This window comes from Oncorhynchus nerka, linkage group LG23 (assembly GCF_034236695.1).
Source record: "Oncorhynchus nerka isolate Pitt River linkage group LG23, Oner_Uvic_2.0, whole genome shotgun sequence".
In the NCBI taxonomy this organism is placed as follows: domain Eukaryota; kingdom Metazoa; phylum Chordata; class Actinopteri; order Salmoniformes; family Salmonidae; genus Oncorhynchus; species Oncorhynchus nerka.
In genome coordinates this window covers 47,292,680-47,304,697 of record NC_088418.1, presented here as the reverse complement: position 1 = coordinate 47,304,697, position 12,018 = coordinate 47,292,680, and the positions used below count along the sequence as shown (strand labels likewise).

Below are 12,018 nucleotides of genomic sequence, written 5' to 3'. Positions count from 1 at the left end.
AATGCTACTGCATACAATGAAATTCTAGACAATTCTATGCTTCCAACTTTGGTGTCCACATTCTTTTGGTCATGTAGTGTACGTTAATGACAGTAGACCTATAGTTGACTCTTTCGGTTAAAAGCTTTCGATTTGGCAATGGCATAGGCCACAATATTTTGGATTTGTGTGCCTATGAGGACCGTATTCACGGCAAAACATACCCAGGATATGTTACGAATTACAATTAGTTCTGGATAACATTAGCAATTGTTAAATGGTTAATAGTTACAAATAACACAGTCATAAATGTCATTAATGTAAGAAATGAAAAGTAATGTTTGTTTTATGTCACAAGATTTGTGAAGACTCCAAGCAATAACTAATGAATGTTTTGATTCAACTCATGCATTATTTGAACGTAGGCTACCGTTTCTGCATGTGTTCTTGTGTGTAAAACTGCCTCGGCTGAGAGGGTAGGCTACCGGCTCTGGTGTAGGCTTAGTGGAGGGTAAATGCAAGTTTACACACCCTTTCAGAAAAATGCATTGAAAGTATAGAGACCGTATGTCACGCCCTGACCTTAGTTATCTTTGTTTTCTTTATTATTTTGGTTAGGTCAGGGTGTGATGAGGGTGGTATGTTTAGTTTTGTATTGTCTAGGGAGTTTTGTATGTCTAGCTGTTTTTGTATGTCTAGGGGTTTATATGTGTATGGTTGCCTAGATTGGTTCTCAATCAGAGGCAGCTGTTTATTGTTGACTCTGATTGGGGACCATACTTAGGTAGTCATATTCCTTGGGTATTTTGTGGGTTGTTATTCTATGTTTAGTTGCCTGTTCTGCACTAGCCATATTAGCTTCACTGTTCGTTTTGTTAGTTTTGTTCAGTGTTCGTTCTTTATTAAAGAAGATGTACGCATACCACGCTGTGCCTTGGTCTCCTCCATATAACGAACGTGACCGAACAACCCACCATAAAAGGACCAAGCAGCGTGCTAAAGAGGAGTGGACATCCTGGACCCGGGAGAAAGAGGAGTGGAGGACATCCTGGACCTGGGAGGAGGTAATGGCAGGGGACAAGACCCTGCCATGGAAGCAGGTGGAGATAGCACAGGAGGAACGGCAACGATACGAGGGGACACGGCTAGCACGGAAGCCCGAGAGGCAGCCCCAAGATTATTTTTTTTGGGGGTGGCACACGAGGAGATTGCCTGAGTCAGGTTGGAGACCTGAGCCAACTCCTCGTGCTTACTGTGGGAAGCGTGTGACTGGTCAGGCACCATGTTATGCAGAGATGCGCGCGGTGTTTCCAGTTCGCATTCGTAGCCCGGTGCGCTCTATTCCAGCTCCTCGCATTGGCCGGGCTAGAATGGGCATCCAGCCAGGAAGGAAGGTGCCGGCTCAGCGCTCCTGGTCTCCAGTATACCTCCTTGGACGAGGATATCCTGCGCCGGCTCTGTGCACTATGTCTCCGGTGACTCTGCACAGCCCAGTGCGTCCTGTGCCACAGGGCGAAAATAAACATCCAGCCGGGACGGGTTGTGTCAGCTCTACATTCCAGACCTCCAGTGCGCCTCCACAGTCCAGTACGTCCTGTTCCTCCTCCCCGCACTCGCCCTGAGGTGCGTGTCACCAGCCCGGTACCACCAGTACCGGCACCATGCACCAGGCCTACAGTGCGCCTCAGCAGTCGAGAGTGTCCGGCGACAGTTCCCAGTCCAGAGCGTCCGGCGACAGTACCCAGTCCAGAGTGTCCGGCGACAGTTCACAGTCCGGAACCTCCAACAACGGGCCACAGTCCGGGACCTCCAACGATGGGCCACAGTCCGGGACCTCCAACGATGGGCCACAGTCCGGAACCTCCAACAACGGGCCACAGTCCGGGACCTCCAACGATGGGCCACAGTCCGGAACCTCCAACGATGGGCCACAGTCCGGGACCTCCAACGATGGGCCACAGTCCGGAACCTCCAAAGATGGGCCACAGTCCGGAACCTCCAACGACAGGCCACAGTCTGGAACCTCCAACGACAGGCCACAGTCTGGAACCTCCAACGACGGGCCACATTCCGGAACCTCCAACGACGGGCCACAGTCCTGAGCCTCCAGCGACGGTCCCCAGTCCAGAGCTTCCGGCGATGATCCACGGGTCAGTGCTACAAGAGCGGACTCAGTGTAAAGAAGGGGGACGGCGTCCAAAACCAGAGCCGCCACCGAGGTTAGATGCCCACCCAGACCCTCCCATATAGGTTTAGGGTTGCGGCCGGGAGTCCGCTTCGGAGGGGGGGGGGGGGGTACTGTCACGCCCTGACCTTAGTTATCTTTATTTTCTTTATTGTTTTGGTTAGGTCAGGATGTGACGAGGGTGGTTTGTTTAGTTTTGTATGTCTAGGAGTTTTTGTATGTCTCTGGGTTTTTCTGGTCTATGGGTTTATATGTCTATGGTTGCCTACATTGGTTCTCAATCAGAGGCAGCTGTTTTTTTATTGCCTCTGATTGGGGACTATATTTAGGTAGCCATATTCCTTGGGTATTTTGTGTGTTTCTGCACTAGCCATATTAGCTTCACGGTTATTTTTTGTTGTTTTGTTAGTTTTGTTCAGTGTTCGTTCTTTATTAAAGAAAGATGTACGCTGCGCCTTGGTCTCCTCCATATAACGAACATGACAGCATAACTCTTTTCACCACAATTGGCAATCATAGTTTACTCACCTTTAATTTATTTTTTATCACTACACACTGGCTACTAATAGGCCTATTTCAAGTTCATAGTTAGTACACATTATAGCCTAGTCTTGTAAATTGACCTTGGGTGTTAGGCTGACCATCCCGTTTTTTCCCAGGACAGTTTTAGGCTCATTTTAGGTGTCCTGACTTTTCAGGCTACAAAAAAAGGTACATTTGTCAGCAGAACACATCAATTAATGTAGAACTAATCAATGGCAATCACTGAATGTCATTAGGAAACACTTCTTGGTGTTTTGTAACAGATGTCTATTTCCATTCATCAAATGGCAAGACTATACATGCAGTTTGGACGCTGGATTCATTTACGTCTTTATTATTAGGCCACTCAATAGAGACTCCCTGAGTGTTATGGTGTAATTCGCACTCTGGCCAGGTGTGTGTGAGAGCTATTTACTTCCCGGCACAGCCAGAAGAGGACTGGCCACCCCTCATAGCCTGGTTCCTCTCTAGGTTTCTTCCTAGGTTCTGGCCTTTCTAGGGAGTTTTTCCTAGCCACTGTGCTTCTACACCTGCATTGCTTGCTGTTTGAGGTTTTAGGCTGGGTTTCTGTACAGCACTTTGTGACAGCTGATGTAAGGAGGGCTTTATAAATACATTTGATTGATTCATTTGTGAGCAGTGTGTGAGTGCGCTAACTGTGTATGGTGTGCAGGTGTGTGTGTGTGCATGTGAGCTGTTTGTGTAACGTGTGTGTACATGTGTGCAACCTGGACTCAGGGGTAGGTGTAACATAGTAAATGGAAATCCGTCAGAACCAAATTAGTGAGATATGTTCCATTTGGTATGGTATGTATTAATATGTGGATGTCCATATCCATTTCTTATGATATGTTATGAATTACAATTCGTATGATATGTTACAAATTATAATTTGTGTGATATGTCACCAATTGCATTTCGTTCAATATGTTACGAATTTGCACTACGTATTGTTGGATTCAGTGAAAAACTTTGAACATACTAAAGACAATGATAGATCAGAAGCGTGGTATATAAAGGAGTGGAAGAGACTGGTTTTTATGTCAGAAGTTATTGGTTCTCTGTAGAAAGACAGAGTGGCTGTGGAATGTGCTGGGTGGACGGGAGAGAGTCACCGGAGTGCCATGGGTGATACTGGTGGAGAGCTTTGGATTAGACATCAAGGGGGTTGAGATCAGGTCAGGTCACTTTAAGGGAGACAGAACGGTTTATCACTTTGTCTTCCTGTGGAACCATAAGATGTAAGGATTGGAGAGAAGGAGGAGTGCCTAAAGTGGAGTATATATACTTGTGATGGTGGAAACATGTTTTTGTCTGAATACAGCTGTGTCGACCCTTTGGGAAGAATTAAACTTGCTTAAGCTTCTCCAGTGTCCATGAGTTATTTACAGAACCTAACAGTCTGATATGTTACAATTTCCAATTAGTTGTGGCTAACGTTAGCTAGGTGGCTAACGTTAGCTAGGCTAGGGGTTAAGGTTAGGGTTAGGAGTTAGGTTAAAGGGCTAAGTTTAGGGTTTGGGTAAGAGTTAGCTAACATGCTAAGTAGTTGCATTAGCTAGAAAGTAGTTGCAAAGTTGCTAAAGTTGTCCGTGATGAGATTTGAAAACGCAACCTTTGGCTTGCTAGACGTTTCGCGTTGTACGACCACCCATCCACCCCGACCAACTCCTGTCCTGTTTGCCTAAGTAACCTTCTGTCTTATGTAACCATACCAAACGTAACATATCACACTCATTTGAATGTCCCGGACTTTCCTATACGATTTTACATCTAGTCTATGAAATCAGCCTGGTGTGAGTATGAGCTGTGCTATGTTCCCTGCGTTTCTTTGTTGTGTGTGTGTGTGCTGTTCCAGGACATACCATGTCGTTGAAGACACCGGGCCTCATGAGGTTAGTCATCCGTGCCACCTGGTACACGTCCACAGAGCCCTGCTGCTCCAGCTGCTGTGCCAGGGTGGTGAGGGCACAGAACAGCCCCGCCATCGAGCCACCCAGCCTGGCACAGACACAGACAGGGGAAACTATGCTATGAACCAATTACGGAAACAACACCCAAGTCTTTGTCTCAAACACAGAATGAGCCAACAACACAACTCCTGGAACAAAAAAACACTGTTATAGGGTGAATCAGTGAAATCAGTTCCCATCAGTGAGATAACACACTCTTCAAATAAGATTCCTCGCACCCTACCAGCCCTCAGCTGACCTCCCAACCCCAGAGAACACAGAGGGAACAGAGAAGACTTGAGGAACAGAGGAGAGCAGTAACTCACCGGTCATGCACGACTATGGTTCCTTCTCTTCGTCTGCTGTCCTCTGTGATAATGTTGAGCAGCTTGAAGGTGCTGCTGACGGGGCTGTCTGGGTTGGGCCAGCAGGGGGACATGTACTGACGCACCTCCAGGACATAGTTATCCTGGGGAAAGAAAGAGAGAGGAGTGTGGGGAGAGTCTGGGTGTGTGTGTGTGTAGTTCTCATTTGTGTGTGGTCCTCATTTGTGTGTATGTGTCTGGTTTGATCTCTGTGTGTGGTTTGATCTCTCCCAGCTAGCACATTTGGTTCATTGGAAGTTGTGGGAACGTATGTTTTTGGTTTCACATTGGTTGTGGGAACAAAGCCATTCGCTTCCTGACTGGTAAAATTGAATTTTTTTTTAAACGTTCTGAGAACACAAGTTTAAAAAATGGGAATGTTTATTTTTATTTTTTAGTTTGCAGCAAGGGAGGTTCTGAGAGCGTTTTACTCTGGTTCCTTGGAAGTTTTATTAGCCCTCTGAGAAAATAAATTATAGGGAATGTTTCTGAATGTTTCAATAAGACTTTTAATAATACTTCTAGATTATTTGGGGTTCGAAACATGTTTGAACTCCAAGCACAGATAGGACACATGGAAATTAATCTCCTTAGGCAGTAGCCCTTTCCTGCAGTCAAATGACCAAATCACCTTCTAGTGGCCTAATGGTCGGAACGTTAAAAAACGAAGAAAATTCGGTTTCTATGTGAAACGGTTTTGTTATATTTCAGTCCTTTGATGTATATAAAGTAAAATATTGAGATTCAAACTCAAAATTGGATACTTTTCAACTCTTTATCTGGCATGGTACAGGTGTCTCCTTTTTTTAAGCCCATGACCATGTACGTAAGGTGTATACTTTTGTTTTAAAGCACTCATTAAGATCAGATGTGGACAATTACTGGGCGCGGCCAACACACCTCAACACACTAAACAAGATAGAGGATACAAAGAGTTTGTTGATGCTGAGAATGGAATGTTTATGTTTTTAAATAACATTGCTAGAAAGTTCTCTCAACATTACAAACGTTTTCTTGTGTTTTTTTATGGAAAGTTTTCTTCAAGTTCTTAGAACAATTTGAGAACCTGACTTTAAAGAAAACCATGAGGAAACCTTTAGGAAACATTATGCTGAAGTACTGAAATTCCCACAGAAGAACTTGTTTCTTTAACGTTCTCTCAACTAGCTGAGAACATTCCCAAAGCCAAACTAGTTGGAGAACGTTACTCGAACATTTCCAAAATTCTAATTAAATGTAACCATGTTTGAACTTTTAGGAAATGTTCTGTTAAAGTAATGAAATACCCGAGAAAATAATGATTTTTTTGTCAAGTTCCTTAAATGTGCCGAGAATGTTCCAAAGACAGGCAACTATCCTGCACCATTCCCAGAAAGTTGTGGAAAGGTTGTATGCAAAATAACCATAGGACAACCATGCTCGCACCAAGCTCTAAGAAACAAATGGTTCTCAGAAGGTTATGTGCTAGCTGGGCTGTTTGTGTGTGGTTGAATCTGTGTGTGTGTGTATGCGTGTGCAAGCATCTTGCACGTGTGAGTGTGTGGGGTTGGATCTTACCTGTGTGGCCTCCAGTAAGAAGTCGTGGACCACCAGTCTCTCCTCGTTGGCCAGACACATGTGGTCCTCTCCAGTGAACGACACTATGAAACCCTCACAGCTGATTGGCTGATCCTTACTGGGCCAGTAGACACAAGACTCCTCCCCCTCACTCTGATAGGACACAATGGAGACAGCGTTATAGGTGTGATACTGTTGACGCGTGTGTGTGTGTGTGTGTGTGGAGTGCTACCTGCTTACCTGTGCTGTGTGTGTGTCAGGCAGGGAGATGATGAGCTGTGAGTTGTGGTCCCAGACCATTCTCCAGAAGTCCGAGACAGTGGAGGGGAGAGGAGACTGGGTCAGGATAAACTCCCTGCTCTTGTGGTAACCCTGGAACACAGCACAGACACAGTCAAAATAAACAACATGAATCTGGAACATACATATATATGACTTTGCTTCGACGTGGTTTATGAGTGTACAAGACATTAGGAACACCTTCCTACTATTGAGTTGCACCCCTTTTTGCCCTCAGAACAGCCTCAATTCACCGGGGCCTGGACTCTACAAGGTGCATTCCACAGGGACAGTTGTGTCAATTTGGCTGGATGTACAAAACGTTGGGTGGGGGACCATTCTTGATACACACGGGAAACTGTTGAGTGTGAAAAACCCAGCAGCGTTGCAGTTCTTGACACACTCAAACCGGTGCACCTGGCCACCTACCATACCCCATTCAAAAGGCACAAAAATCTTTTTTCTGGCCCATTCACCCTCTGAACGGCACACATACACAATCCACGTCTCAACTGTCTCAAGGCTTAAAAAGTCCTGTATCCTCCCCTTCATCTACACCGATTGAAGTTAATTTTGACATCAATAAGGGATCATCGCTTTCAGTTGGATTCACCTTGTCAGTCTATGTCATGGAAAGAGCAGTTCCTAATGTTTTGTACACTCGGTGTATGTAGTGTTTATGAAGACCCTGTGAATGCTCTTTAAAGCATTTATAAGGGGTCCTTATCAAATGGACAACCTTGCTCTTACCATGATATAGGACGCGTTGATGTAGTCTGAAGATTCTCCTTCCACTGGACATGACAGACACACTCTGGATCTCTCCACTGCAGCACACACAGAAACACAATCTATTATTTTCAAGTGGTCCTAAAGTATTGCTTGAATTTATTATATTAAAAATGTTCTGGTTTTGTCAGATAAAGTATTCCATTTGTTTATTACTCTGAATCGAAATGTTCTTTTGCCTATTCCTCTTCTCTGCTGAGGTAAGACATAGATGAAGGAGAACCTTTTCCTGGTATTGACTGAATGGCTGTCTCTTACCAACTACATGTACTGTATATCGTGTTGTGTGTGATTGGCTTCTTCAACTCACCCGGCATGAGAGAGGAGGTCCTGTTTTTGTCAGCGTTTCCCTCTCTCAGGGCAGCGGCGTAGTCAGCCTGTCTGGCTCTGCGCTGACTCACCAGCTATAACACAACAGCAGTAAACATTACCAACACATTACCATCACTCCTGCTCAATGGCTTTCACCAATCAAGTCACGCCAGATCAGTGATTACTTCAAGGATGTATCCTCAATGTGTTTGAGCAGGTCCCAAGTCAGGGCCCAGAAAGTAGCACACTAGGTTGTAGGGTTCCACTCTGTGTGTGTGTTCTGACCTTAAACTGTCTCTCCATGCGGGTCCTCCCGGAGGGCCCAGTGGTCAGCAGGTCCGTGACGTAGGAGTGGACCAGGTCAGAGGTCACCAGAGTGTCCCTGCTGATGATGGCCTCCACCAGGGCATCGTGGATAAACACATACTGCTCCTGAGGACCAGAGAGACATAACACAGAGAGAGACGTCTCACTCACACCCCCTCCACCAGGGCATCGTGGATAAACACATACTGCTCCTGTGGACCAGAGAGACATAACACAGAGAGAGACGTCTCACTCACACCCCCTCCACCAGGGCATCGTGGATAAACACATACTGCTCCTGTGGACCAGAGAGACATAACACAGAGAGAGACGTCTCACTCACATCCCCTCCATCAGGGCATCGTGGATAAACACATACTGCTCCTGAGGACCAGAGAGACATAACACAGAGAGAGACGTCTCACTCACATCACCTCCACCAGGGCATCGTGGATAAACACATACTGCTCCTGAGGACCAGAGAGACATAACACAGAGAGAGCATCGTGGATAAACACATACTGCTCCTGAGGACCAGAGAGACATCACTCACATCACCTCCACCAGGGCATCGTGGATATACTGCTCCTGAGGACCACATAACACAGAGAGAGATGCTCCTGAGGACCAGAGAGACATAACACAGAGAGAGACATCTCACTCACATCACCTACACCAGGGCTGGATAATGACTTGATTAGTTGAATCGGCTGTGTAGTGCTCGTGCAAAAACCTAAATGTGCACCCCTTGGGTTCCCCGGGACCGAGTTTGGGAAACGCTGCTCCTGTAAGTGTGTGCATTACCTCCGTCTGTACCAGGTAGTTCCTCTGTGTTCTGACGTGTTTGAGGAAGCCAAGTATGTTGACCGTTCCCTGGTCCTGGATCTGTTGCAGCATACTGTCCAGCACGATGTAGGTCCCTGTCCTCCCCACACCAGCACTACACACACAGAACATACTTGTGAGAGAGTTCCACACAACACAATGCTTCCCTTTACAGAAATGAATACTTGGATATTCACTTTCTGCACAAAGCCATTGGATCTGCATACTGTTATTCAACCCTTTCTCAAGCAATATTTTTGCCAAGTCTTTCCCCCTGGTTGCTATTAACCCCCCCTCCCCCCTCCCACACACACCCAGCCCACCTGCAGTGTACAAGGACAGGGCCCATGTCCTGAGTCCTGGCCTGGGACGAGGCCCGTACGAAGGAGATGACAGGCAGGGTGTATTCAGGCACGCCCATGTCAGGCCACTGGGTGTAGTGGTACTGGACCACCGTCCTCTCAGCACAGCGTCCCCTCTGGGAAGCCTGTAGGTACAACACACAGCAGGCAGGGTCAAACAGACTACAAGCTCTGTGCACTGCAGTGCATCTTATTCAAGGTGTGTGTGTGTGTGTCCAGGAAGGTACCTTTTGTGAGGTGTCTCTGACGGTAAAGGTTCTCCGGGTATAGTAGGCCAGGGTCTTGGTGTCTTTTAGGGTCACCAGGAAATAACCGTACTCCTCCTGGTTCTCCATTGGCCAGTACTGGTCACACTTCCTCTGACATCACAGAGGGAGAGAGCCTCGGTCACACAATGGTCAAAACAGTCATATAAAAGTCAGATAAAAACTTCACAAACAGAGTTATGTTCCATTTTTCTGCCCTGTTGAACCAATGTTTTCTGTTCAAACTGTGTAAAAATAGACACTTTAACACAGTGCCTCAGCCTGCAGTCTATCTGTGTGACTAACTGACCCGGCCCTTCTCCAACAGGTTGGTGATCATGACGATGACTCCAACATTCTCCTGCCACACCATCCTCCAGAAGTCCTCTGTTCCAGACTTCAGGGGGCCCTGGGCTGCGATGTAGGCCCTTGTACGCTCAAAACCCTGACAGGAACACACACACACAGATCAATCAATCAACCAATCATCCAGTCAATCTTCCATACTACCCCTAGTCTGTATTTCTATACCAGTCCTCTTTACATAGCGTACGTACACTAGTTGATATAGATATGAATGATAAGGAGAGGAGCTACTTACATCAACAAAGTTAGCATTGATGTAGTCTCCACCTTCTCCCTCTTCCAGCAGTTTGACTCTGCTGTGGTCATCTAGAACAACAAAGAGGGTTAATGAATAGTGTGTATGTGTATGTCTGTGTGTGTGTGTGTGTGTGTGTGTGTGTGTGTGTGTGTGTGTGTGTGTATTTTTAGTTAGTGTGTATGACGTACAGGCCATGATGTTGATGTATCGGTTCTTGTTCTTGTTGTCTGGGTGGTTGGAGCTGTCAGTAGTGATGCCCATCTCCACCGTGCACGACTGCACCTCCTGTAAGAGAAACACACACAGGCACTCAGTCACACAACCCTGAACAATGAATGACCAATACACACACACACACACACACACACACACACACACACACACACACACACACACACACACACACACACACACACACACACACACACACAGAGCCATTACGAACCAACACACACAACCTGGCCGGTGCCCAACACGCAAGTCCAATTATCAAATAGAAGGTAGCATGCAAGAACACAACAAACAAGAAAGCACTAAAATACATGACTGCAGACAGTACAGCTACTCAGAGATGTGATCCATGCAACAAAGAAAACACTATCAGTCAATTCCAATGATAGGATAAAGAGAAAAGGTCTTCCTGATTCTGAGATCAAAGGTCAAAGAATCAGGAAGTCCTGATGAATCAGGATAACATCTTTGATACTGTGTGCATATCTAATCTAACACAAAGGGAGTCTTACCTCATAACACTCTGTCACAATCTAATGGGGGGGGAGAATGGGAGGTGGAAGGGTGGTGGGGAGGAGGGGGTGAGAATGGGAGGTGGAAGGGTGGTGGGGAGGAGGGGGTGAGAATGCAGAAGGCACAGCGATGAGGGGTTGGGCGACACACAGTGACCAGTCAGTGCAGATACAGAGACACGAGGAACAGCTCTCTGTGTATGTATTTGTCTGGAGGTAGTGGGCATGCCTATTGACAGGGTCACCTACTGATGCACCCAGTTTTGCAAACTGTACGCCATGTTGACACCAAACATTCCATTGGAACGTTGTCTCGGAATGGGTGGTGTGAACATGGCATCAATTAAAATGTCTAAAAGTTTTTTCCAAACTCTGTGTATCTATAGCTATGTACAGGGTGTATTAGAGTAAGGTTACCTACAGAGGCAGTGTAATGTAGTCCCTCACACCCAAACATACAGTACACCCTCAACATGCTAACCCACAACCACAACAGTTACACTGAGACAGATAGGGACATCTAATACACATAGTAACATCTACAGACAAAAACTAAAATGTTGCTCTAACCAATTTACAAACGTTTCTGTTTCAGACAGTGCCACCTTTCACAGGATGCCTCACTTACCAGTAGTGTTGAGTTATGTTATACTCTGAACAAACATACACTTTTATTGATTAGAAAGGAATAGCTTTAGGAAGCAGTGAGGGTCAAATCTTAACCATGACTACCACACCGTGCCTAGGTGATGTTAATACTGCTGGGGAGCATTAAGAGCGGTATATATCATACATACAGTAGTATCAGGCTGATGTCTCTCTCACCTCAAAATCCTTGGAGAAGGTTTTGGTCTGGTGGAGCTCTGCCACGTGCTTCACAAACTGCTTCACTGACAGCGCCTCGTGCTCTTCTGGAAACACAGACAGGAATGAATGAAAGGACGATGTGTGTGGTGTGTGTGTGTGTGAGTG

General features: G+C 46.1%; 1 protein-coding gene across 2 annotated transcripts in view; it reads right to left on the bottom strand.

Moving 5' to 3' along the window:
• LOC115106956 (receptor-type tyrosine-protein phosphatase zeta-like) overlaps window positions 1-12,018 on the bottom strand; it is a 54,055-nt gene that overhangs the window by 2,328 nt on the left and 39,709 nt on the right. The window contains exons 14-28 of one of the 2 annotated variants that reach the window (XM_029630217.2): window positions 11,872-11,957; window positions 11,047-11,067; window positions 10,492-10,588; window positions 10,301-10,371; window positions 10,010-10,144; window positions 9,682-9,813; window positions 9,416-9,579; window positions 9,072-9,207; window positions 8,247-8,393; window positions 7,960-8,053; window positions 7,611-7,687; window positions 6,822-6,953; window positions 6,582-6,734; window positions 4,986-5,128; window positions 4,573-4,708 (exon numbers count right to left, since the gene is read on the bottom strand). In XM_029630217.2, the coding sequence (XP_029486077.2) occupies window positions 4,573-4,708; window positions 4,986-5,128; window positions 6,582-6,734; window positions 6,822-6,953; window positions 7,611-7,687; window positions 7,960-8,053; window positions 8,247-8,393; window positions 9,072-9,207; window positions 9,416-9,579; window positions 9,682-9,813; window positions 10,010-10,144; window positions 10,301-10,371; window positions 10,492-10,588; window positions 11,047-11,067; window positions 11,872-11,957 (1,724 nt within the window). The remainder of the gene's footprint in view (window positions 1-4,572; window positions 4,709-4,985; window positions 5,129-6,581; window positions 6,735-6,821; window positions 6,954-7,610; window positions 7,688-7,959; window positions 8,054-8,246; window positions 8,394-9,071; window positions 9,208-9,415; window positions 9,580-9,681; window positions 9,814-10,009; window positions 10,145-10,300; window positions 10,372-10,491; window positions 10,589-11,046; window positions 11,068-11,871; window positions 11,958-12,018) is intronic. The other variant, XM_029630218.2, reaches the window with a different exon arrangement.